At 57.9% G+C, this 25,426-nt stretch overlaps 1 protein-coding gene and 2 long non-coding RNA genes across 13 annotated transcripts in view; all 3 read right to left on the bottom strand.

Moving 5' to 3' along the window:
• The window catches only part of ADARB1 (adenosine deaminase RNA specific B1), a 105,444-nt gene that overhangs the window by 33,407 nt on the left and 46,611 nt on the right, over nt 1-25,426 (bottom strand). For 9 of the 11 annotated variants that reach the window (XM_079100749.1, XM_079100745.1, XM_079100742.1 and 6 more), the window contains 2 exons: nt 5,442-5,515; nt 813-1,744 (listed from right to left, as the gene is read on the bottom strand). In XM_079100749.1, coding sequence (XP_078956875.1) covers nt 813-1,744; nt 5,442-5,469 — 960 coding nt within the window. In that variant the 5' untranslated portion in view covers nt 5,470-5,515. Of the gene's footprint in view, nt 1-812; nt 1,791-4,819; nt 5,274-5,440; nt 5,516-25,426 lie in introns of those variants that run through there. The other 2 variants (XM_079100740.1, XM_079100741.1) reach the window with 2 other exon arrangements.
• On the bottom strand, nt 2,229-4,457 carry LOC306637908. Its single transcript, XR_013757303.1, has 2 exons — nt 4,327-4,457; nt 2,229-4,284 (listed from the first exon to the last, which is right to left on the bottom strand). It is a non-coding gene; the product is annotated as an uncharacterized lncRNA (long non-coding RNA).
• On the bottom strand, nt 22,403-25,221 carry LOC306638079. Its single transcript, XR_013757351.1, has 2 exons — nt 24,406-25,221; nt 22,403-24,369 (listed from the first exon to the last, which is right to left on the bottom strand). It is a non-coding gene; the product is annotated as an uncharacterized lncRNA (long non-coding RNA).

Here is a 25,426-nt window from a genome sequence, read left to right on the forward strand (position 1 = left end):
CCCGGAAGACCTGGCAAGGAGTCGACGTGGGTGCGGAATGAGAAGAGGTCCCACCACGGACCCACAGGGTCCAGGTCACCAAGGAGAAGCAGGGCTCAGCACCCTGGGCCTCCCGAGGAAGGCCCACCCTTTTCTCCTTCCCTCTCAGATGCCACCCAAAGCCGCCTGAAGCTCCCCCTTTCTTCAACCTGATCTTATCGGGGTGGGGGAACAAACCTGTGGCTGCCCAGGTACAGCCCAAGCAGGAAGGAAGCCCACACAGATGCCATGCAGGACATTCAGGGAGCAGAGACTCCTGGGCAACTGGTAGGCTCTGGAGTCCTTGCGGGAGGTTCCTCTGGCATGTAGTCCCCACTGACCCTAGCTCCTTCTCTGCCTTGCTGGGCTCCTCACCTGGGGAATGGAGCTGGTCACATGGGAGACTGGGGCCCCCTGAACTTCCCACTGTGGTCCAGCTAGCAGCTCTGACCTGGACAGGAGGCTCCCCAGGGAGGCTGGAGGAGCACTTCACTGAAGGGACCAAGTCCAGTGTTGGGCTCCTTCCCCTCCTGACCAGGTTTGCTGTAGGCAGGCGTCTCTGAGGAGATCGTGGGCTGTGACTGAGACTACCCGGGGCCTCGGCAGCCCCTGCACTGCCCCTCGACAGCCAGGCGTGCACTGGGAGGCCACAGCCTCTGCTTAACACAGCCTCGGGAATGGGAATCAAGGCGCACTGCCTGCCAGGCTGGCGGCCCTGCTCCCACCGAGGCCGAGAACTCAGGCTGCACAGCGCGGCCAAGTGTGGGGCCACGGCTCCAGCCACACCTGCTTACCTGGGGCAGATGCAGCTGCAGCCCCTCACTGGGCACAGGCTGGCGAGACGGCGTCTGGTCCAGGTGCAGGTTGAAGACAGTGGCCAGGGCTGACTGTGCAGCCCGAGCCTTGGCCAGCTTCTTGTTCCTGCCCGAGCCCTCGAAGAACTGGCCGTCCACCACCACGGACATGACGAAGCTCTTGGCGTGGCTCTCCCCACTCTCGGACAGGAAGTCGTACTTCAGCCCTGGGCGCAGCTCATTCAGGATCATCACCGGGTTCTTCCCGCTGGGTGGCGGGAAAGGCGGTGGGCCCGGGAGTGGAGGCTGGGCGAGGCTGGCGGGCACGGGCGAGGCCGAGAGGCTGAGGTCCCCACTGGAGCTGAGGGACTCGTCTCCGTTGGAGCCCATGCAGAAGGGCTCCACCCTGTCCGGGGTCTCAAAGCCGTTGAAGAGCGTGTCGGGGAAGTCGGCCTGGTCGGACGTGAAGTCCGTGTGCACCGACAGGGTCCTGCCCATGGCCAGGTGGGCCTCGGAGGCGTTGGGAAACTGAACGAAGGATCTCAGGGCCTTCTCCGCAGCGTGGAGCTTCGCCTTCTTCTTGGTGGGGCCAGAGCCCTCAAAGACCTGCCCGTTCACCTCCACGGACATGACGAACAGCGGCGCGTGCACGGGCCCCGTCTGGGACAGCAGCGTGTACTGCAGCCCGGGCTTGATCTCGTTCAGCTGCATCAGCGCGTTCTTGGGCAGCACGGGCCCAGGGGTTCTCCTCCGCTTCTTCAGGCGGTACCTGGAGTGGCCATTGCTGCCCTCCTCCAGGGGCCGCTTCCGGCCAGTGCCACTGCTGCCCCCACTGGGGAGCTGCATGCCCTCACCAGGCCCAGGGGCGCTGCCGTCCTTGGGGGACACGTTGTCCAGATCACGGTTCTCCTTGATGTCTGCGCTGCTGGAACCTGCAGTGCCCAGAAAGAGTAACTTGCAACGCCTTCGTTGCAGGACCTTGTAAATGCAAAATTTATAGATTCCTTGGCCTCTTTGCAACGGTAAGTGGTGTGTGTGTGCACCTGCACTGCTCCCTGCGGGCCCGAGGAATGCCACTCTCCACCAAAGAGCTACCAGCCTCAGCAAAGGCTGCCAGCCTCAAGCTTGCACTGAACGGTGGCTGACCCTTCCTCGTCGATGGCTTCTGCGTTAAAGGTGAGGTTTTAAAAAAAAAAAAATGGTCCTAGGGACTGAACTCAGGGGCGCTTAACCACTGGCCCACATCCCCTGCCCTTATTGTTTTTTCTTGAGACAGGGTTTGGCTAAGTTGCTTAGAGTCTCACTAAGTTGCTGAGTCTGGTCTTGAACTTGCTATCCTCCTGCCTCAGCCTCCTGAGTTGCTGGGGTTATAGGCATGCACTACCATGCCTGGCAAAGGGTAAGAAATTTTTAAAAAAGTTTTTCTTCTGAGAATGTTCCGAATCATCCAGAGAGACTTTATTCAATCTTATCTAAATGTTGGACAATAAATCAATCCCCCACAGACTCCATTAGTCAGTGAAATGGCAGCCTGTGGGTACAGATTGGCGCTCACCCATCCAGGGAGACCCTCCTGCTCCAGGGCACCCACCCCACGCTGCCCCTGGGTCTAAACTGCAGCACCTCTCAGCAGAGGAAGCCCCACTTAACAACACACTCACAAATCGCTTTTTCTTTCAGTTTTAAAATAGTCAACCAATATATGTGACTATTTGATTTAGCTTATAAATTGAAAAAAACTGCTTACATAATTAAATAAAATATTGTGAGTTCTTAGAGATCATTTTTGAAGGATGTGGCTTTATTTTTGGCATTCATTTGAGATTTTTCATTATATGTGGGGCTCTTAACCTCAGAATTCTTAACAAGTTCCATGATAGAAAAAACTGCAGGAACAAAATGTAAGACTGATGTTGCAGACAGGCTACGACTTCCTAGCTCCATAACTAAACCTGGCAATCTTATATCTTCAAGGCACTCCCGAGAGGCCTGCAGGATGGCCCATTCATCCCACCCGGGAAGGCACCCTCTCATGGCAGAACCCTGAAGCACGTGGCTCGGCAACAAGGCTCTAGGAGGGGAGAGGCTGGCCGGGTGCCTCCCGCTGGGCTGGTTCCACAGGCCCTGCTGGCAGGGCGTGAGCGCTCTAGAGCCCTCCACCTCCCGCCCGGAAGCCGGGGACCTGCTGTCCCAGAATACTCCTGGAGCCAGACGAGTGCCCACGGTGGCCTTGGGCTGGGCGGCTACTGCCCTCGAGGCCAGGCAGGTGCTCCTGCTGCAGCACACTGCCAACCTGGGGCCATGGACACTGCCCTGACGCTGAAGCCACAGGCGCCCAGGCTATCGCAGAGCTGCGTGACAGCGGGGACCCTGGCCTAGACCAGGACTTCTCTCCAGAACCCAAGTGACACACACACCACTTCCCCAGTCCACAAAGCTGCCGGAATGGACACTAAATTTTCATTTATAACATCCTCCAGCAAAAGGCCGGTAGGTTACTCCTTTCGGAACTCAAGGGAACAAAAGGTTAGAGAAGCAGAGCCAAGATGGAATCGAGAGGTTAGTAAAGGCAGTGAGGACATCGTGACAGACATTTCACAGCTGCGTCGACTGCTGCAGAGGACACCAGCGGGAAACCACGTGGCCGTGGCCGTGGGCGCGCCTCCTCAGACCCACAGCCTGCAGCCAGACGCCCTCCCCGACAGCTGTGCCCACGGCTCCCACCCGGTCCTGCCCACTCCAGGTGCCCCCCCACCAGAGGCACTGGCCACTGGTGGCTCTCTGCTGAAGAGCCACCAGGTCGGAGGCAACGTGCGGCTAGAGAAAGACCCACCCTCATAGTGCCTCTGGGACACATGCCTGCCCCACACCAGTGGCTGCCCTTTAAAATGACGGACAGCCAGGCCGGGCACTTCAGCGTTGGCTTGAGACCCCAGCTTGTCTTTCCAGGAAAATGATTCGGGACGTTCTCATCAGGCTAAGTTGCCACAGGCTCCTGTATGGATGGCAGTGGCCTGGGGACCTGCAGGCGTCCCCAGGGGTTCACCGCACCACATGGCCACAGTGCCTTCTGAAGCAAGGCTACACTCACTCTTAAAAATTGTGGCAAAATTGAACATGGCAGGAGGGACCAGCCAGCAAAACCCTACGCCTGGGTTTTGAGAAGTTCTTGAGGGCAGGGCTGAGGACAGCAACCTGAGAAAGCGCCACCTCGGGCACATGCCACTCTCAGGGCAGGAACAGCCTGCCACACGGTCCCACCCAGGGCAGCAGGCAGCACAGGTACTTCTGAGGGCTGCTAGACTCTGAGTGGCCAGCAAGAGCAGGGCCTAGGCCTCTGCTGAGTTGTGTGGACTCTCAAGAGGTGCAGAGAGCTGGGTTCTAGCACAAGGGGACCTGGCACATGGGGCTGCAAGTCCTTCCTCAAGACAGAAGCACCCAAGTATGAACACAGGTTGTGAAGCATGTATATCTGTGAGGTGAGCATGCACATCTGTCAGCTAAGCATGCACACCTGTGAGGTGAACCTGCACATCTGTCAGCTAAAGATGGACAGGTCAGCTGAGCATGCACATCTGTCAGCTAAGCATGCACACCTGTGAGGTGAAACTGCACATCTGTCAGCTAAACATGGACAAGTCAGCTGAGCATGCACATCTGTCAGTTAAGCATGCACATCTGTCAGCTAAGCATGCACATCTGTCAACTAAGCATGTACAGGTCAGCTGAGCAAGCACATCTGTCAGCTAAGCATGTACATCTGTCAGCTAAGCATGCACACCTGTGAGGTGAACCTGCACATCCATCAGCTAAGCATGCACATCTGTCAGTTAAGCATGTACAGGTCAGCTGAGCATGTACATCTGCGAGGTGAACATGCACATCTGTCGGTTAAGCATGGACAAGTGTCAGCTAAGCATGTACATCTGTCAGCTGAGCATGTACAGGTCAGCTGAGCATATATATCTGTGAGGTGAACATGCACATCTGTCAGCTGAGCATGACACCTGTCAGCTAGGAACCTGACATCGCCCGTTGACTCCCGCACATGCTCCTGCCTTCTGCTCTGGGACTCAGAAGCACATTCCCTGCACCTGTGACAGAGAACAGGCTGAGGAGGTTGGTGTGCCTGAGGACATCCTGGAGGACAGTGTGGAAAGGAAGGACCCAGCGCGAGGCCTGGCCCACCATCCCCGTGTCCCCTGAAACTCTTTGGAACCTGGTGAGACCCCGTCCCTCCAATGCAGGAGCAGCCGCTGCACTTGACGGGAACTGCCTGTGCATCAGGGTCCCAAACAGCCAGGCATCTGGTCAGTGCCAAAGGGCATCTCTGAGGCGCATGGGTGGACACTGAGCGTCTCACTGCCAGGACCACGCCGTGACACACCTCGAAAGCCATGCAGACCTACGGGCTGTGCGCTGGAGGCACATTTCCCCTAAAAGGGACAGCCGGTGATGAGCAAGGAGTGAAACCTGGATGGGAACTGGGGCGAGAAGGCCCACAGTGAACACTGAAGGCAGAGGAACGAGCCACCGCCAGGACCTCAGTCCCCAGCGGCCTTGCTGGCCGGGGCAGCCTGAGCCTGGGCGGGCCATCTAGCTGGGCTGCGCGGGAGGCCCAGGCCTTACTCATGTTCTCTTCATCTTCTACATCCATGGCAAGACACTTCTGAGGGCTTCTTGACTGGCGGAGACGTTTCTGTCTGAAAGACAGCAAGAAAGCGACACTCAGTGCAGCCGGCACGGGTGAGGGGCCACCACCGTGCGGCAGAGGGCGCTGACCTGCCGGGGTACAGGCCCGGCTCGGCTCCCTCGTCCCGCACAGCGTGTCCTAGTGCACCGAGGACCTGGCGGGGACCCTGTAAGGAGGGGCAGGGAGGGTGGCAGAGGTCATGGCCAGGGCCAGGCCCAGTGCCCAGGAGCCTCACACTACACTCGGGCAGTACAGGGCACGAAGAGCTGGGAACCAAGGGGGTGACCCACGGGAGGCAGAGCCCACTGACCACAACTGCCAACTAGAGCTCAACGGGTCCCCCACCCAGGGTCACCCGGTTTTCACCCTGCATAGGCGTGTGGCTTGGAATCAGGTGAAGCCACCTTTTGGATCCACCCGCCAAGCTTCACCAGCACTGCACTCTGAGAGGCCAGCTGGCCACACCCTGGAGCCGTGAGAACCTAGGCAGCCCACAGCCTTACAGGGGGGCGGCTGTGTTCCCAGGAGGGACCGGGAACCACCGAGAAAGGCTGCAGCTGTCCAGCCACCAACAGCTCAGCACGTCCTCTGTCCAGGCTTCTCCGACAAACTGCAAGGCACCCTGACGTTGGCGATAAACGATCTTATCACGCTGCGACTAGGAAGAGGATCTACAGCTTTTGTAGCCACATATTGCTTTATGTGAAAATAAAATCTATATTATAAGCAGAAGGCAAATTCATAGCTTCAGGAACACAGCGGCTGCCGGGCCAGTCTGTGGGTCTCTGCCGTCGTATGGGGTAGGATGCATGTCCCTCTGTGATGGTCACTTGCCCATGTCTGTGAATCTCGCTGTGCTTCTGGCAAACATGCTGCAGAGTTAAATGGGCTTCCACGAAGTCCCTGAACCACAGAGCTCTCCGGAGACCTTGGGAGCACTGTTGTTTCATATCACCAATCACCTCGAGACACGCTGATCACCCACCAGGCAGAGCGTGCCGGGTACCAGGAGAACCAACGGTCAGGCAGCTGCTGCGGCTGGGGAGTTCGGCGGCACGTGGCTCCGCCTGTGTCTTGATGCTGTATGACGGACAGTGGGCAGTGTGCTGAGCAGCAGTCTCGGATGGGAAGTCAGATGTATGACTTGAAGGACCAGCGCCCTCAGCAAGGTGGGGTACTCCAAGGCCCCTCTGCTGGGGAGGGCAGTTTGGAGAGATGGGGATGTGACCCAGGGCCCAGCCACGCCGGGGCGAGAGGTCAGCATGGGCCAGTGGAACAAGCCGTGACCTGGCATAGCTGCAGGTTGAGGGGAGCACCAGCCCCGAGTGCCTGGGCTGGACCTCGACCTGCTGAAAGGCTGTGCCACAGGTGGGGGCCAGCCCTGCGGGAGCAGGGAAAAGGCCTCCCTCTGTCGAGCCCACCCAGAGCCCTGCCCTGGGTTTAAAAGACACCAGGCCGCCAAAGGCAAAGAGAGGGGGCAGGCTAGCCAGGGCCACAGCAAGTGGCCAGAGTTCCCTCTGCCTCACCATTGAGACGAGGAGCTGACGGCTCCAGAAACTGAGGCACCAACAGCACAAATCCACACAGACGTCCCAGCACGCTGGGCTCTCTCCAGCCAAAGGGCCAGGAAGGGTCAGGCAGTGAGAGGGCGATCCTGGACAGGACCCTCTGCTCCTCCTAAAGAGGTCCGAAGGAGGACCAGGGGCCTGCAGTGGGGTCGAACAAGGTGGTGGAGCTGCTCCTGTCCCGCAGGATGCAACGGGCCCATGCCCTCCCACGTCCCACCCCACCTGGTGGGCCAGGCCACCCGTGCTGCCACCAGGGCCCTGAAAGGCCCTCCACAGGGAGGTGTCAGGGCCAGCAGGGCCACCCACAGCAGGAGGCGGCCCCTGCCCCTCACAGGCAGAGCTCAGGAAGTAACGTAAGCAAGGCAGGTGAGGTTGAGTCTGTGCCACGAGGGGTCCAGTAAAACACCAGCTGCTGCCCGAGATAGGAGGGTCTCAGACAGGGAGAGCCAACAAAGGCCAGGAAGACAGGTGGGCGGGCCTTCCTTCAGCAGTGGGAGAGAGGAGGGAGGACAGCGGCCACGCTCCCAGGAGGGCTGAGGGGGCAGGGTGGTGTTGGAGGGGCAGCCCAGTAGAGCAGAGCACAGAGCAGGACCCCAGACAGACCCACACGGCCCTGCTGACTGCGGGGTGCAGGCCAAGGGGCAGCAAGGCCCTTCCTGCAGGGAGCCGGAGCCCCAGAGACCACAGGCCCAGAGCCGCCCAGCTGCACCCCAAAACCACCCGAGATGAGTCGTGGCTCGAATGCAAAACAGACCCATGAAACTTGCAGGAAAAGTTTAGGAGAAAACCCTCTGACCCAGGGCTGGAGGAGAGTCCTTAGACTCGACAACGGGAATCATGACCCGTGAACGAAAACCGTTCGTCGCTCTCCACCACAATTACAGACTTTCATTCTGCAAAAGACCCTGTTAAAAAGATAGAGACGGGAAGAAGCTGAAAGCCACAGGGAATACCTAAGAAATTCTGAAAACCCAGCAGCAAAACAAACAATCCAACTGGAAAAAATTCCTACAAAAGACAGGAAGAGGCATTTCACCGTGAAGACAGGCGAGGGCACGTGGCCAGGACCATGAGACACGGCTGCACACAGATGGCCTCATGAGCCGCGACAGCCAGGTGCTGAGGATCCAAGTGCCCGGGCCTCACAGGCCTGCTCAGCCTCTCCGGACAGCAGCCAGCAGTTGCCCAAAACCACACGTTCCCCCGTCTGGCCCAGCCACTGCCCTGCAGGGCTTAGCCCCGGAGAAGGGCTCTCTGCAGCGGGCAGAGGATTCTCCACCGCGGTGAACCCACACTTTCCCAAAGCCACAGACTCAACTCCTGAACAGGCAGAGGCTCCCAGGAAGGGCTGTGCTCCCTGTGTCCAATCAGGATGCACAGCCTGCTGGGAAGCTCTGCCCCGCGGGCATCAGGCAGGAAGTCGTAGCCTTGCCTTCTGCCCTCACACCTGAATCCTGAAAAGAGGACCCAGAAATGTCTCACAGCAGAGGCGGCCAGAGCAGCAGGGGACTGCATGCAAGAACGGGGCTGGAGACCTCCTGCCAAGCAGAGGCCAGCTGGCCACACCTGCAAACACCAGCCCTGGCGAGAGGTCGCAGCGCAGCCACAGCCTGCGCTGGTCAGCTGCACACTGGCATCTGGAAAGCCCTCCTGAGGCCGGTGGGAGTCCGCCAGCCTGAGAGCGCAGGGGAAGGAAAGGGCGAAGGAAGAGAGGCTCTGCTTGACAGCAGCACCGGACGACTTCCTGTCCTGGCACACCTCGTGCGCCGGGCAGGAGGCCAGCAGCCGAGGCCGAGGGCACGAGGGCAGAAGGCTCAGCCTCAGGAGGCTGGGGACTCCCTTCCCTCTGGTCCTGGCCACTTGACCCCTTTAATGGGACAGCGAGGTCCTCATCTTCATGTGAAAAAACGAGAAGTCCAAATTACCAGGAAACAGCGGGCGGCAGGGCAGCCGGGGGGGACACACAGTGCCCGGCAGGACACGTTCAGAAGCCCGAGGTTCACGGAGGCGAGCCGGACTGACGCCCGAGTGTGCCTTGGAGGACTTCAGCCGTGTCCAGGCGGCTCTCCCGCGTCAGCCCCTCCTCCTCCCAGATCCCGGGCAGGGCTCTCCTCCAAGCCTGTCCCGCTGCCCTCTGCTCCTGCTCCTGGAGGCTGACGGCAGAACAGAAGCCGGTGCAGCAGGCGTAAGCGTGGACCCACGGCTGCCCAGGGCGCCTATGAGCCACCACACCTCCACTGCGCTGCTGGAAGCCCACCAAGAATCGCAGTTGAGACAAGCGTGAGACAAGAGGGGACTTGACTGAGTCACCAGCGAGCACCAAGGACTCGATCCGTCCTTCCCTCGAGGAAGGGTGGTTCCTGAGAAGTCACGTTTTCTTTACGGCCGTGACAGGTCTTGTTTTAAACAACCATAAAATCCGAAATGTGGAAATAAAACGTGGAGTGGACTCGCGTGTGGACGCTTACTACAAACCAGTGGGAGCTGAGGGCCAGGACCGTCTCCCAGCCGCAGCGAGGAAAGCCAGAGGGACACGCCATCTGCTCAAATGCCCGCAGGACAGAGCTCGCGACGGGCGACGGAACAGGGGAGCCTCATTGGCTGCCCTGCTCGGAGAACGCACCCCCCCGGGGCTCCTGTTCCACTCTTGGTGCTCCGCTCGGCGAGCCTACCCACGGAGGGTCTCCAGAACGCTCGGCTGGGAACGTTGCGCAGGAGGTGCTCCCTCCCGAGGAGTCCCCAGGCCACTGTGTGGGTCCCGGGATGGCCTGCACAGGGACAGGAAACTGGACGGTGCACGTGGCTTCTCGTGAACAGGGCTTTTCCAGTGCAAGGCAAAATGGGATGACCCAGCACCCTCGGAGGACTGACCAGGGCGACCCATGCACAGTGCAGGGACACACCAAGGGCGGAGCACCAAGGGGCCGTGGGCTCAGGGTGGCCTGTACGGCCACCAGCAGCTGCTAAGAACAGAGACAGAGGAGGGAGCAGGTGACCACACTCACAGAGAGCTGGCACACTCCAGGCACAGTGTCCTTCCTACCGCAGTGGCCCAGGTTCAGTGGCAGGGTAGTTGCACATGGCCATGGCAAGGGGGAGTGCCAGGGAGTGGGTGGGGATGCGCCCCAGGAGGCCTGGGCTCTTGGGCACCTAGATCAAGGACCATGGGGACAGCAGCGGTGCTGATGCAGATGCATGCTGCCCATCCCTGCGCTGGGCGCAGCGGGAGCTCTAGATGCCCAGAGCCCCAGCTCTTCCTGCCCTGTCACCCCACAGACTGGACTTCTCTTGTCAGGCTTGAAGGCATGTGCCGTCCTCCCGACGGCCCTCCCCTGGCAGCCAGGGTGGTCTTTGTGGCCTGGAGGTGAGCTCCAGCACACACCTATGCGTTCACACCAGGCTGGGTGAGCCTCCCTCACCAGGGCCCGCCTGGCTCCCCCACTGTGACCTGGTCCCGGGTTTAGGGGCCCTGCATGAGCTGAGCCATCCTGAGACACGGTCACCATGAAGCACCGAGAGCCCTGGCCTGTCCACCTGCGAAGTTCTCCAGCATCCTGGAGACAGCCCGACCACCAGAGTGGCACTGGAGCTCCCCAGGACGTACCCCGGGAAGTGCTGGCCCCCTTCCTGGTGGCGCTCGCTGTCCAGGTCCACTCCAGCCTGAGCCAAAGCCCACTCCACTGACCCAACCCATGAGGTTCACCCCGCCAGCCACACCTGTCCGAAAATCCCCCATGACCCGGGGTCTGTCTGCCAGCTGGCCCCTCTGCAGCTTCCGCCTACGGCAGCCAGTTCTGCACAGGGCTCTCCTGAGACCCCAGGCAGGCTTCCTCGGGTGAGACGCCAGTTCTGAGGCAGAGCAGCGACACGCAGGAGCCTGAGTGCACCGCTGCCCGCTCGGGGACGCTGCCTGCCCCCCGTGGCCCGCCCGCCTGTGGGTCTGCTCTGCCTGCCCGCACACCCGTGCCTGCCTGCTCCTGAGAACTGCTGGCAGGGACCTGCCCAAAGGCTCTGAGCTCTGTCCCAGCTTCTGCCTCACACCCGGTACCTGTGCCGAACTCACAGGCCGCGTTCCCGGCTCGCATGGCCACTTGGGCCTGAGGGAACCGCTGGGTGCTGAGGGCCAGGAAGTCCTGAGAGCGCAGCGGGGTCCTGGCTGGAGGTGGCAGCACGTCAGCTGTTCTTTAAAATAGGGCCGCGTGAGTCTTTCCCAGGAGAAGTCAGAATTGCACCAACGCCCCTACCTTGTCCTTTCTGTGAGCACGCACCAAACATGGGTGGCTGCTGTGACTGGCCAGGACATCCCTGGAGTGCAGCCCCTGCACCCACCAGAGCACCACCTGGGTTCACCAAGGTCGAGAGGCCACAGAGGACCCCACCCAACAGGGCCAGGCGTGGACAGAGGGAGCACCAGGTGCCAGTGTGCCAGGGCTTCCCTCTGCTCCCACGCCATCCCCATGGCTCTCCCCGGTGGGCACAGGGAGGTCCCGCCACGTGAGTGCTGCACATGGCCCTGGGAGCCACCAGCCTGGAGGACTGCAGCCAGGTCGCCCCAGGGGGGCACTGCAGACCCAGTCCCTTCTCCTCGGCACCTGCTGGCCACCAGCCTGTGGGCGGCTCAGAGCCGCACGGGGCCCCCTGGGCGTTACCACTGCCCCAGGCCCACGGGGCCGCCTCTGCTTCTTCTGGGGGGTCTGGGTGCGACGGCACACACTCCAGCCCTGCCCAGGGCCTAGTCAGCACAGGCCTCGCGGGGCTCCGGGTTGCTCGAGGCCTCTGCCTGGCCGTCGTGGCTGGACATGTTTCTTTAGGAGGCTGTCCTCCTCCTCTGTGAGGGTCACAATGTGGAGCTGGGGTCACTCTCCATGCACGTTGATGATGGCCTGCATCCCCTGGACAACAGTTGTGAGCAAGAGGGCACTGGGGGTCTGGGCTGAGACTGGTCCAGGTCCAGCTCTGAGTGGGTCAGGCCCTCAGGCTCTCTGACTGGTGGATCGGTAACCATCTTCCCACAGGCAGGGCTGCAGGGTGTGGAGAGGATGCTGTGGTTCGCGCCGTGGCCCAAAGCGTCAGTCCCGCCCCTGCCAGCCAGGAGCCAGGCCACCTCAGCCCCCTGGTCTCAGTTAACAGCAAAAAATGAACCTGGAGAAACCCTGGACATACTGACCACTATCCTGTGGAGGGACCAGCCACGCCTGCTCACGGGGAGTTAGTGATTCTAACCGGGATGGGTCCTCAAAGCTGTGCCCCCTCGTGCTGCCTGTTACCCTTCCTGGTGCGCGTCCACCTTGGACTTCACTCAACAACACAGTGTCCAGATGGGACAACAGACCAGAGCTCAGTTTGTGGAAATAAACACAAAAGGAGTTGAGGCCAGGTGCGCGTGCTCCCTCCAGGCAGGCACACACCACGACCAGACAACAACTCAGACTCTGCTTCAAGATGAGAACCCACGATGTCAGCGGCAGGAGGTCCTGGACACACAGAATCTAGAACATTCTGCTTACATTTAATTAATCGACTGCACTTCCCACTTCCATGATGGAATGGAGGAAGCCACAGGGGATGTTTGAACAACACAATCGTCACAGGAAAGCGGTGCCCGGCACCCACATGGAGTGAAGCCCGGGGCAGAACAGCACTGTGCCAGGCGCGGGGCACACAGCCGAACCCCAGGGGCCCAGGGCTCCAGGCCAGCCTCAGCGGCCGAGCACGGCTGCCTCAAAGCAAAGGGAAAGGGGTGGGGTGCAGGTCGGCGGGGGAGCACCCAGCACACGCATCCCCAGCAGCGCGCACACACGTGCAGGCACACACGTGCGCACGAGCACACAAGTGTGGATGGGAACACAGGAGCAGTGGGAGAGCTGGAGCAGCGAGGGTCTTCAGGAGCCAGCAGGACAGGGGCGAGCGGCTGCGCGAGCCCCCACGCATGTCCGCAGCCGTCCTGCACCACGCTCCAGCTCCACCACGGCCGCTCTGCCCCCAGGCTCTGGTGATGCGCGTGACCTCTTATCCGAGTGCCCTGCAGCATGCTTTTGGTCAGGGTGGCCGCCAGGCGGGCCTGAGAGGAGGCGGCGCGCCCAGGGAGCAGGGGCCATGCTTCCTTGGCCCATCTTCCAGCAGCCCTGCACCCGCGGTAAGATGGACGCGGAACTGCACAGCAGCCCATGAACACGAGCAGGGTTCACTAAGCAGAGGCACACGGACTTTGAGAAGCTTGTCATTCAAGTTTCCTCTCATTCTCTAGAAGTGAAGAGCAACATCAGTTGCAAAACTGACAGAGAAAACACCTAAGGTTCAGGTCCAGGGGAGGCAGGTGAGCAGGGTCCACGTTGCCTCGGGGGCTGTGTGGCCCCCGGGCGGGAGGCACAGCTGACCCACCTCTCCCAGGCAGGAGCCCGTGCTAAGGCTGGGCCCCGCAGAGTGGGCAGCCTGGCCGGGGCCCGCCTACTGCAGCACGGCTGCCCTCCAAGTCGGCTGACCTGGGCTTCCGGACACTCAGGGAACACACATCCCCACAAGGAGAGCGGGCAGCTTCGCCCCACCTCCCCGCACACAGGTGGGCTCCTCCCAGACCCCCTCTGACCCGGACCGTCCACTGAAAGCGACTTGCTGCTCCCGTCACCCAAGCCTGCTGGCCACAGACCTCGCACGACGGCCTCAGACGCAGGCAGAGACGTCCGCACAGCACAGGACCTGCAGGCGTGGGGACCACGCAGAGGAGCTACGCTCAGGCCACTCTGGCAAGGCAGGGGAGAGAGGGCATCGGTCAGTCCTGGCACAGCCCCGTGAGCTGCCCCAGAAGGACGCTGCTGGTGCGAGGGGAGCAGGGTCCCTAAGGCCTGACGCACTGCACAGATTCGAGGCAGGCCTCCATCCTGCCGTCACCTAACACACGCCGTTCCTGGCGGAGGCCACTCCTGATCACCGTGTGGCTTCTGTGGCCCCAGCCCAACCCCCTCAGCAGGCTCTGGAGGACGGTGACAGGCAGCCCTGAAGGATGGGGCCAGGGCCAGGACTGTGGTCTGGGGGGGTCTCCCTGTCCTCGGGGCGGGGGTGGGGAAGATGCTCCAGCCTCAGGGCTCCACAGCCCGATGGGCCGGGGGCCCCTGGGCTTCCACCACCCTCCGCCCGAGTGCTGGCCCTGTGGCACCCGTCCCTGCTGGCCCTGACCCACAGAGAGCCGTGGCTAGACGACAGTGACGGCAGGGTCGCTGAGGCCCGGCCTCCAGGACGCAGACGCGCAGGCGGCTCAGGGGAGTCAGGAGCTCCTGTCACAGCCAGGGCCGAGCGGGGCACATGCAGCCTGGCCTGGGCAGCCGCAGAGCCAGCTTGCCATCCGAACCCTCGTCCCTGTGCTTCACACAGACCTACGGGCGTCAGCGCGCCCTTTCCCACCTGCTTGGCAAGGCTGGCCCAGCAGCCGCACCTCTAGGAAGCCACAGGAGCGTGACGCAGGTCACCAGAACCACAGACGTCCGCACTGGCCAGGGCAGAGTGCAGGCTGGGGACAGCGGCGGGACTCCCACGCTGGCTCCTGCAGAGTCTGGTCAGGCTCCTGCTTATTTAAAGTGGACAGTCGCCTTCTGGAACCAAAGGGAGCCAGACAATCGTGTGAACTCTGACCTCAGCGTAGCACTTCCAGTTGCGCAGACCCGCCGCTCTCCTCCGTAGTACTTCAGGCCTGAGTTCACAGACCTGCCTCCACGTGGGCTGGGGGTCTCAGCCACGCCCAATGCACGGAGAGCCCGCTGCTGGGGCTCTCTCGCCGCAGCAAGGTCCAAGGCAATGGGCCGAACCACCAAACTCAACAGGACGGAGGAGCCCACGCCTTGCACACCATCGCTGCTGCTTGCTGGGGCCAGCAGCTTTCCACTCCTGGGCCTCTCCTGCAGGACGCTCCCAGGGAAGCGTCTTTTCTCACCAGAGCCCGGGGATCTCCCTCCTGTCTGCACCCGCGGCACAGCAGCAGAAGGTCCCGAAACCCACCCACCAGGACCACCCCGTGGGGACCCAGGGGGCCTGTTTCAGAGCAAGCCTCAAGCACGGAACCTGGGGTGGTCATTGCCCTGACATCCTGTTGGCCACCCGCCCGTGAGTGCACTGTGAGGCCTTGCTCCCTGCTGCCAGCCGCAGGAGTTCCTAACGGGTGCTGGCTGGCTGGCTGGAGAGACGCATGACAGACAGATGAGCGATGGGTGGGTGGACAGAAGAGTGGAGGAGGGATGGATGGGGGGGTGGGTGGACAGATGAGTAGATGGAGGGACTGACGGCCGATGGACGGAGGACGTGCATATGGAGAGGTGACTGCACCCCACATGACGGGGGGCGCGGTGCTCCACGTCTCACGGGGCAGGGCTCCATGCAAGGCCACAGCTGGGACTGGCGAGGGTCAGGGGCCCTCTTCACGGGTGCTGTAGGGCCACCCGCGACCGCAGGGCCCCCCTCTGTAGGGAGAAGGCTCTGGGTCTTAGAGACACCTCCGGCGGCTGTCAGAGGGCCACAACTCCACGAAGGTCCTGGGCCCATTCAGCTCTTCACCCTGGAAATGGGCTCGGGGAGCCTGGCTTCAGGCCAAAGCACCTGAGAGTCACTGCCCAGGCAACCCATGTGCAGATGACCAGGACAGGTGAGGGGTATTGTTGCACCTGGGACGAGCATGTCCTCGGCGAGTAGGCCCTAGCTGGAAACCCAGAGGGCAGCGCCAGGTGACCTCTGCACACCGCCCACCAGGTCATCCCCTGGGCAGTGCCGGGCCCACAGGTGGCCCCTGCCCTGCTGTCCTGGCAGAGGTGCTTGCTTTCACTCGCTTCTCTTTATTCAGCGGTGCTAAGGATGGACCCAGGGCCCCGGAGGGCCGCGCTCTGCCTCTGCGTCCACCCCAGCCCAAAGGACTACATCTTGAAAGGCACGAGGGCACCCTGGTAGGGATCAGTTGAGATGCAGGGTCCGCAGCTCTGGATCCCCCAAGACGCCATGCACTCGCGAACCTTGGCCATCGTGGCTGGTCTTAAGGATGCTGGTGACTTCAGAGGTGCTTTGTTAGTTAGGAAATGTCAGGCGTGAGTACCACACGGAGTCCACTGCTCGGGGGCACTTAGGAGGGCTGCGTGGGGAACACAGCCGCCAGACAAGAGGCTTCCCACGCACTCGGGCCCCCAGATGTCTCCAGAAGACCCCGCGGGACACGGCTCTGGGCTGGAGGAAGCTGGGCCTCAAATGCAGGGGTCCAAGGAGAGGACAGCACTGTCCCCGTCCCTCCCAGCTCCCACCTCAGCGTCCAGTGCTGAGGGCCCATGGAGACGTGGTGACCAGGGCCTCCAGCACTTCCCGCGGCCCCACATCACCTTCCTGGTCTTTGCTGATGTTCCACTTTAAAGCTGAAACCAGGAGATAAAACCAGACGCACCAGGAGCTGCTGAGGTGACGGCAGCAAGCAGGAGGCCACGACCCGAGGCCCCTCCTGGAGCCGCGAGCCTGCTGTCCCAGCACACACCTCAGGAGCCCAGAACCCGCACGTACCGCCCCTCGTTGGTCCAGCGTGCTGAGCTGCGGCTCCTGCTTGACCCACCCGCAGGAAGCTGCCCTGGGCACTGTGTGTCTGTGACGCGCCCGCAGCACAGCACCCGGGGAACTGCTGGCCCTGCGGCACGCGGCACGCGGCGCGCGGGTGATGCCCGAGGCACAAGGCACAGGCAGTGACCACGGCTGTGGGCTGGTGCTCCCACCAGAAGCGCTAGGAGATATCTGGGAATCGCTTAGAAGCCAGCTGTCCACAGCTGTCCCAGGAAAGCCTCACCCACGAAGCTGTGGTGTGAAACGTGTCTAGTCACGGACGACTTTTGAATCCGATTTTAAGAAAAAAGCTATAGATTTTAAGTCTTCAAATATTAAGTTGAACTAAGGACAGAGTCAGGCAGGGTCCTGGTGGTCAGGAATCGGCCCGCCTATCTTCCCAAAGGGAACGTTTTCATGGGGTCACGTGGTCCCTCCCCACAGCCTGAAGGGCAGAGCTCGCGTGGAGGGCCCCAGTGACAGCGGCCACAGGCTGCCCAGCAGGCGCCTGGCCTGCCCAGGGCTGTGGCCAGCAGGCCCTAGCACACGCAGTGCACACTCACACTCGGCCCACACACCCACACAGCATGCACCAGTCACACGCCACCATGTAGGTACACGCTCGCACATGCGTGTACAGAGGACACCCAGGATCATGTGGGCACATGCACACACATCACACGCTGACCATGCAGCACATGCGCCTCCGTCACGGACTCAGCACTCGGGGCTGGCACAGTGTGAGCCACAGCCCTGGACCTCCTGGGTCCTGCCTGCAGGCCCCGGAAGGCCACAGCTGCCCGGGACAGCAGCAGGGGCGCCAGGGAGGACTACAGGCCCAGGATGGGCAGGACCCCGCTGGCCACACCCCCTCGGTGCCAGGACACCCGCAGCCCGTGTCCCCGGAGGAGCCCTTGAGATGGCATGCTCACTTCCCCGGGCCCTGGGCAGACACGCTCCTGGGCCACCAGGCCTGCCACTGGCAGCGTAGACACTGGTGCCCGGCGGGCCCACCGCACACTCAGGTGCACTGGAAACCAGGCTTCCTTAGGTAACTCAGGTTCAGCACTGATGTGAATCTGTTCCTGTTTCACAACTTTTAACAACTTTAAGAACAATTCTCTGAAATAAGAAAAAGTATGATTCTGCTTGTTCCTTATTGTAATTCGTGACTTTTGACAAATGCCTTTGAAGTGCATGTGGTGCACGTCAGGCCTTGCCACCCATGCCCCCAAAACGTCACCGGAGGACAGGTGACTGCCGACAGGAAATCAGCACCAGGTCGGGATCCCCCACATGTGCCCTCGTCAGGATGCCCAGCGAGGGGACAGCGCAGCCTAGCTGGCATGGAGGAGCACACCACAGCCTCCCCAAGCCTCTCCAGCCTGCGGGCACGAGGGCAGAGGACAGGGCACGCTCTTCCAAGGGACGCTGCTCACTTAGCCCAAGGCGTCTGCGCAGGCCACGTGGCCCCACTGTCCCTGCAATGTCAGGGCTGGCAGCAAGGCCTCCACAGCAAAGATGCAGGGCTGCATTCTTTGTGGTCCATGTTCCACGCACGGCAGGCAAGGCAGGCGCCAGGAGGTGCCTAGGATAAGGAGGGCAGGGGAGGGGAGGGGCAGCGGCTGGAGACCAGGGCAGGGCAGGAAGCAGCAGAACAGCCACCAAGGTGACCACAGTCACCACACACAACTGCGGATCTCAGCACACCAGGCTTGTGTGTGGCTGTGTGAGGGAACTGGATGCCTCCATCTGCTCACAGCCATCAGGGTGCCATGCAAGCCATGGTCTTTTTTTTTTTTTTTTTTGGTACAAGGGATTGAACCCAGGACCTGACACATGCTAGGCAAGCTCTACCACCAAGCTATATCCCCAGCCCACAAGCTATGGCCTTGGAGAGTGGAGTTCTGCAGTCTACAACTTACACAGCTGTACACACAGCCAAGGTTACATAAGAGCAGAGAGGAGCAGGGTCCAGAGCTGGTGCCCTGCTCAAAGTTCCTCTCCACCTCAAACAAACCACAGCTCTGGACAAGCCCCCACCTTCCGGGAGTTCAGAGACCCCCACAAACCACAGAGGACAGTTCTAGTACACAGCCCAGGTTCACAGGGAAGACCAGTGAGGACGTGCTCAGCACCTCAGGGGCAACCCTTGGTGCCTGCTTCACAGCAAAGGAAGCAGGTGCAGACAGGGCAGCTGCCAAGCCACGCAAGGGCCGAGGGCACAGCGTGTGGAAACCCAGGCACCCGGGCTCTTCGCCAGCTACAAGCCACCCACCTCAGGTAGACCCACAACTGTAACAGGGGTCCACTAGATGCTTTGGCCCTATCCCTCATCGCAGTGAGACCTACGTGGTTTCTCTTTTCCCTGACCTTCTCCCGTATCTTCTCCTCTGTAATCTTATTCTGAGTCACCTCCTTAAAAGCCCCTGCTCCTGCTGAGGGGCAGAATCACAGCTCTGGGACAGGAGTCCCCTGAGTTTCTCCTTTGCTAGCAAAACAAGAAGCCTTCTTTTTCCTTTTTCTCAAAACCATGTCCTCCTTATTGGATTGGCATTGGGGACAAGGACAAAGATTTTGGTAATAAATCTGGTGGCCCAGATGGGACGCGAGAGCAGCCCCCGCCCCAGCTTTCTTGGGCAGGCCTGGCTCCCCAGGAACCCCACTTCCATGCTGAGGTGCGAGGTGCTGGTGAACTTGTTGAGAGCCGACTGCAGGAGAGTTAGCAGATGGTGAGTTTGCCTGGGGTCGAGCCAGAGGGGCTGTTCCTGTGAGTGAAGGGAGGACTGAGGGACCGTCCAGCAGCTGCCGAAGCCCCTTTGGCTTTAGGGGACTCTCACCTTCTCTCCCTGAACTGCACAAGTTGTTCTTGCGGTTGCTCTACTTTGGGTAAAAGGAAACTGAGCTCAGGAAAATCATGACACCCTCGGCCATTGGTGAGTCCCCCAGCGTGCACACCAAGACCCTGATTCCACACATCCGATTCCTCTTCATGGGGACATCTGGTCCCTCTTTCTGGGGACGTCTGTGGCACCAGTGGTGTAGGAATCACAGTTAAGTGGGACTCAAGAACCCAGGGATATGTACTCCCTTCTGATCTGTCCAGGTTCCCATCTGTTGGTTGGCCTTGGGTTGGGGATTCCCTCTGGCTGTCTCTGGTTTGGTTTAGTTTGCATCTGCTACTGCCCCTTAAGACATGGCCAGTACTGCACTGGTCCTGTAGCTAGTCTCTTGGGAAAGGCCTTGGCTGGTCAACTTAAAGGTTCCCGTCTGTCGGCCATGGTCTGGGCCTCCTCTCTGGTTGTCTGTCTCTCTCTCTCTCTGCTTCTTTTCTGTACCATCTTGCACTTGGAGTTGGTCTGCAGAGGTGACGTGAGTTGAACAAAGGGCCACCTGTGAGCCTATGTCTGCCTGAGACAGTGTGAAGGGTCATGGAGAATAACATTCCTACAAGACAGCTCCCCAAGAAAATGGGGGAATCGGCCAAACATTAAGCCTCCCCCTCCATTCCTGATAACAATGGGCCCTAAAGGAAAGGGGCGGATGTGGAAGGCCAGGCCTAAACCTTGACCTTCCCTGTGGCAACTTAGTCCTGAATGACAATGGCAAGATTTGAGGACTCATCCTCAGGGTCTGGTTTTAACCCGTAGACTAGCCCCTGAAGGTGGGTTTCCAGTGATGACATCACCCTCATTGTACCCTATAAAGCCAGGATGCCCTCTGTAACTGACCGTCATTTTCCCATCTGGAAAGTGGACCTGAATGGCGCCGAGTCCAGGAGGAATAAGGGCTTCTCTGACTCCGGAGGTCGGCTCGCGTCCTTCTGCGCTTGCGCTACAACGCCTGGCTTTTGAATAGCTTTCTGGATTACTGTGCAATCTTGCACTTGGAGCGGGTCTGGCAGAGGTGAGTGAGTGGAAGAAACCTGTACCTGCAGTTCTGCCTGTTTCAAAGGCTCCCGTCCCTCGGCCCTGGTTTTGGTGGTCCTCTCGCCTGTGTTTTGTCTGTTACTGGCCCTTTAAGACAAGGGCCATGCCACATTGGTCTGACTGGTGCTCTCTTGAGCAGAGAGATCTTGGCTGCAGGGCCACCTACAGGGACGAGCCTGTCTCTGAGAAAGAGGGCTCGCTGTCACACAACCTGGCCTCGGAATGGCTTTTCTGGGTGAGTACACAATCTTGAGGCCGAGGTCGGTCTGTCAGGGTGAAGTCGGGCGAGAGCTTCTGCTGCACAGGCGTCCACCAGCTGCGTGAGGAGGGCCTGAGCCCTAGGCACTGCCTCTGGGTGCAAGGCCAGCAGGACACCAGAAGACCCAGGGCTGCTGCTCCCAGCACTGTTCCTCAGCCTGGCCCCGGGCAGCCGCAGACCATCCCCCTGTGGTCAAGGACCCCAGCCCTACCCTGGGAAACAAATTCCCAGGAAAGCTGCCTGGGCCGCAGGAAAGGGCTCCTCCATCCATGGCAATGCCTAGTACCAGAAAAGGGCCCCACGGCAGCCTCTGGGGACAACTGGCAGTGGGGAACCACTTAACGCTGACGGCACTGTGATGGCGATAGCGGAGACAGGCCAGGCTCAAAAACACCCTGTGCGCCAACCCCGGGGTGCACCCTGGGAGGAAAAGATCAAGGCGGTTTTCCTATGCTGGACTGCCCACCTCTCCTGGGGTGAACTTGTGTAAATTACATGCACAGATAACGTTCCTAAGGACTGCTGCAGAGTATTAACTTAAGAAAGGGCCCCAAACTAGAAAAGATCAAAGTTACAGGTATGGAAATATATTTTAGTATGGAAATTTAGAAGGTAAAAGAAATGTTTCCCGATGAGAAAGTATTTTATCTGGTAAAGTGATATTCTTGTGCTAAAGTCCAAGATGAAAGAGCACAAAACTAAAGATGAGAAGAAGTTGTGAATATCTAAGTAAGTTGCAGAAGGTAAATCTCAAAAAGTTTGTGATTACATTAGCTATACTTAGCTGTCGTTCAAGGTTATTTGAACTTCAATGCACTGGTATGGAGCAAAGCCCGGAACACTGATCTGCGCTTATCTATCAAGATACTTTTCTTGTATCTGTTAGGTTTTTAAGTCTTAAATGATTACTTTGTACCTGGTCAAACAAACAGCTGTTACTTATAACAATAGAGTTGACACCCTAAATATGTGTGACTGGGCGTAAGTATGCCTCTGACAACTTTGTCTAAGCCTGTCCAAGTGTCACGGAAATGTCTATAAAATTAAAGTCCGTGTAAGTTTACTGCCGAGATGACCAACAGGTGCTCGTGTTTGCACGTCGATCTGACACGGAAGGGCCCCATTGGCATTTTAAGGCCTCTCCTGCGTCTGCTTGCTTTGCCTATGTCGATTCCTGATCACCAACTCTGTTTCCTAAGTGGATAAGAGACCTAAGGCTATCCCACCCTTTGATTTTTGTTAACCCATGCAGACCCACTCTGGATTCTAAATTGTACTTTGAATTTAAACTTAGTTAAATGTAAAGCTTAAAGGGGCACTTTGACAGGTTGGTGTTCTCCAAACTAAAATTATCTGTAGTAAAATTCTCAGATTTGTATAGAAATAAAAAATCTGGCTCGTACTTATTCATGTCATTTGATATTTTATAGCTGGATAAAGCAACTTGTCAGTAAGTTATATATACAATTTTGTGTTACTCTTCACACTGCAATGGGAATTTAAATGTATTTTTGGAAGGTATTAAGGGTCTGTTTAAAGGTGACACTGTAAAACATGGAAGCATTCTGCCACTTTTTCCACAAAAAGAAAGCTCAAAGCTCTCTCAGCCTGTCTGATTCATGTCTCAGCTGCGATGTTGTGTCCTGTCACTTGTGAGGAGCCCCCTCGCCTGAGGCAGGGCTCCGCCTCCCACCCCACTCCATGTGAAAACGGCTCCGACACAGGCTAGACTTCAGCTCATTTACAGTCGTGCTCAAAAGACTGGCTTTGTTGTAAAGATTACTGTGATCTCAAACAGGAAATATAACACATATCTAAATAAAGGTTCAAGATTCTAAAAATCATTCTCTTGGTTCATAGCTATTATACAAACTGAGTATGCTTTTGCTCTGTTAATTTCATTTTGTGTTTTCCTTGTAAATTGTGTAACTGTTGCCTGTTAGTGTTTTGCAGAGGTACTGCTTCTAATAAAACAACCTGAGCTAATTTGAGGCAATAAGCCATCACCTACAGGGCAGATAGTATGTAATGCTGACTGCCAGTACCAGCACTAACCCCAATTAAATGAAAGGAGTAACTGTAAAATTATAGATATTGAAGTTACAACCAGTTACTGCCTCTTTAAGACTGGTGAGACTGGCTTGCTGGGTGTTTAAAATCAAAAACTTGGAGACCAAAGTCCAGGAAGTAAAAGGGCCAAGGAAAAGGCATCCAACATTTTGGACCTTGCCCTCCAAGGTCAGCCAGGACGCTTTCTCTGGGCTCTGCAACTCTGTTGAGTCACCAGACCTGCTGACAAGATGAGATGGAGAGGACTCTAGAAAATAGGAATATTTGGCAAAAAGGAGGGTCATCGGAGACAGAATGTCCCTTACGCTTCCCAGGGAAGCCCTGTGTGGTCAGCCAGACCCCCACCCACTCGCGGGGCGGCCCCACTGGCAGAGGAAAGCTGAAGGAGCCAGGAGGCTTTGCACACGTCCCCAAGAGTGATCTCAGGAATCTCAGCCGACTCTTAGACAGGAACAAGGTCGGTTTTGACCAACTTGGTCGCAGACTCCTGGCAGGAGAGTGTAGTACAGCCTGAGCGCAGTCCTCATGGACATTTAAAAGGAAAAACAATGGTTTTTTAAATGCAACTTGAGGTGTACACTCGTGTCAGCCCTAACACAAGTCAGTAAAGCTGGAGGCCATGAAGGAAGGGTTCCTGTGTGGGCGTGCCAAAGAGTAAAGATCACAAAGGACTCTGGAGTCACAGGTTTGTCCTGAGTTACTCTGAGTCTGAGTCCCAGGCCTACAAATCTTCCTAACCTCCTGCACTGATGAACTCAATCTGTTTTTCACTGATATGATCATGAGCCACTGTCTTCATGGTTTTCAGAGACTGGCTGAAGTACTGATTGCTTTTCTGCTAATTGTTTATAAAAAAAAAAAGTAGTGCTTTGGAGATCCAAGATGGCGGACTAGAGGGAGGCTGCGTTCCTTGTTGCTCCATAACTCGGGTTTCAAGCAGAGGATATGTTTCTTGGTGAGGCAGTTTTTGCTGCTTATCGATCCCCTGCTGTTTACCCCATTTGTCTACTGCAATCACCTGCAGTCAGCCAGCATATCGACACCTTTCTGAGTGCAGATTGCTCACTGTCAGGCGCCTATCATCCGCCATTTGCCTGCCTCTTGCCTATCCATTGCCTGCCTTTCACCTACCCAACACCCACCACCTGAGGTTCACCTGCTGATTGTCCAACAGCAGTCAGCAAACTGACTGCAGACTGCTGGTGGAGCACCAGCTACCTGCTGTTGCCTGGAAGTTCACTGTCACAGTACCAGCAGGTTTGGTTACACGTGGCTGCCACCATTTTGAGACAACAGCTAGACACCGTAGGACCCCTGGCCGGACTGACTAAGCCCTGTCTCCAGGATCCCTCAGCTCAACCAATCACTCCCTGCCCCTGGGGCCCTCACATTGACTGACTGCTTCCTGCTGGCCACCAGGACCCCCAGACCGACTGACTGGGCGCTATCACCAGGATCCCCAGACCAAAGGATTGCACCCCGCCTCCAGGATCCGTCAACCACACCGACCACACCCCACCTCCAGGATTCCTCAACCACACCAACCACACCCCACCTCCAGGATCCCTGCCTGACCAACCAAACCCGGCTTCCAGGACCTCCACCTGACCACGTCCACGCCCTGAGCTGCAGCTCCCATTACCCATACATTTGGAAACCAGAGTGGCCATCTTGGATAATCCTGGAAGTCATAGCTCCCATCTTTAGGTGGGGCAAATCCCATCCTGAGACGCCTGCTGGAGACTAGAAGCTCACTGTCAGATACCTCTCATGCATCAGGCTACTGAAGACTGGTGGGTTTGAATACTGTATGACTATTATCGTCATACAAATTATTGCAAATCTGTTTGTTATATTGAAGATAATAATTGAATGAATTGTTTATTATGACAATATTGTTAATGTCCTCATAGGGGCTATTTGGTTTAGGGCTGCATATTGTCTGAACTGGGCACTGCTAATATTGATCTCCCCCCACTTAAAGTAAAGGTTTTGGAAACCCATAGGGTCACTATAAGCCTATAAGGAGGGAAACTACAATACCCCAGATCTGCACTGCTAGAGGGGAAGATACACAAGCAACATGAAAAAACAAGGGAAGAAAATGATCCAAACAAACCTAGATTCTATATTAATAAAATCCAGTGACAGCATGGTAGAAGAAATGTCAGAAAAGGAGTTCACATTATACATAATTAAAATGATTCAAGAAGCAAAGGATGAGATAAGAGAGAAAATGCAGGCAATGAATGATCACTCCAATAAGTAGCTGAAAGAGCAACTGCAGGAAGCAAAAGATCATTTCAACAAAGAGGAAGAGATTCTCAAAAAAAAAAAAAAAAAAAAACAGAAATCCTTGAAATGAAGGAAACAATAAACCAAATACAATGGAAAGCATCACCAACAGACTAGATCACTTGGAAGACAGAACCTCAGACAATGAAGACAAAATATTTAATCTTGAAAATAAAGTTGCCCAAACAGAGAAGATGGTAAGAAATCATGAACAGAATCTCCAAGAACTATGGGACATCATGAAA

Source organism: Sciurus vulgaris, assembly GCF_902686455.1.
Source record: "Sciurus vulgaris genome assembly, chromosome: 10".
Taxonomy (NCBI): Eukaryota; Metazoa; Chordata; class Mammalia; order Rodentia; family Sciuridae; genus Sciurus; species Sciurus vulgaris.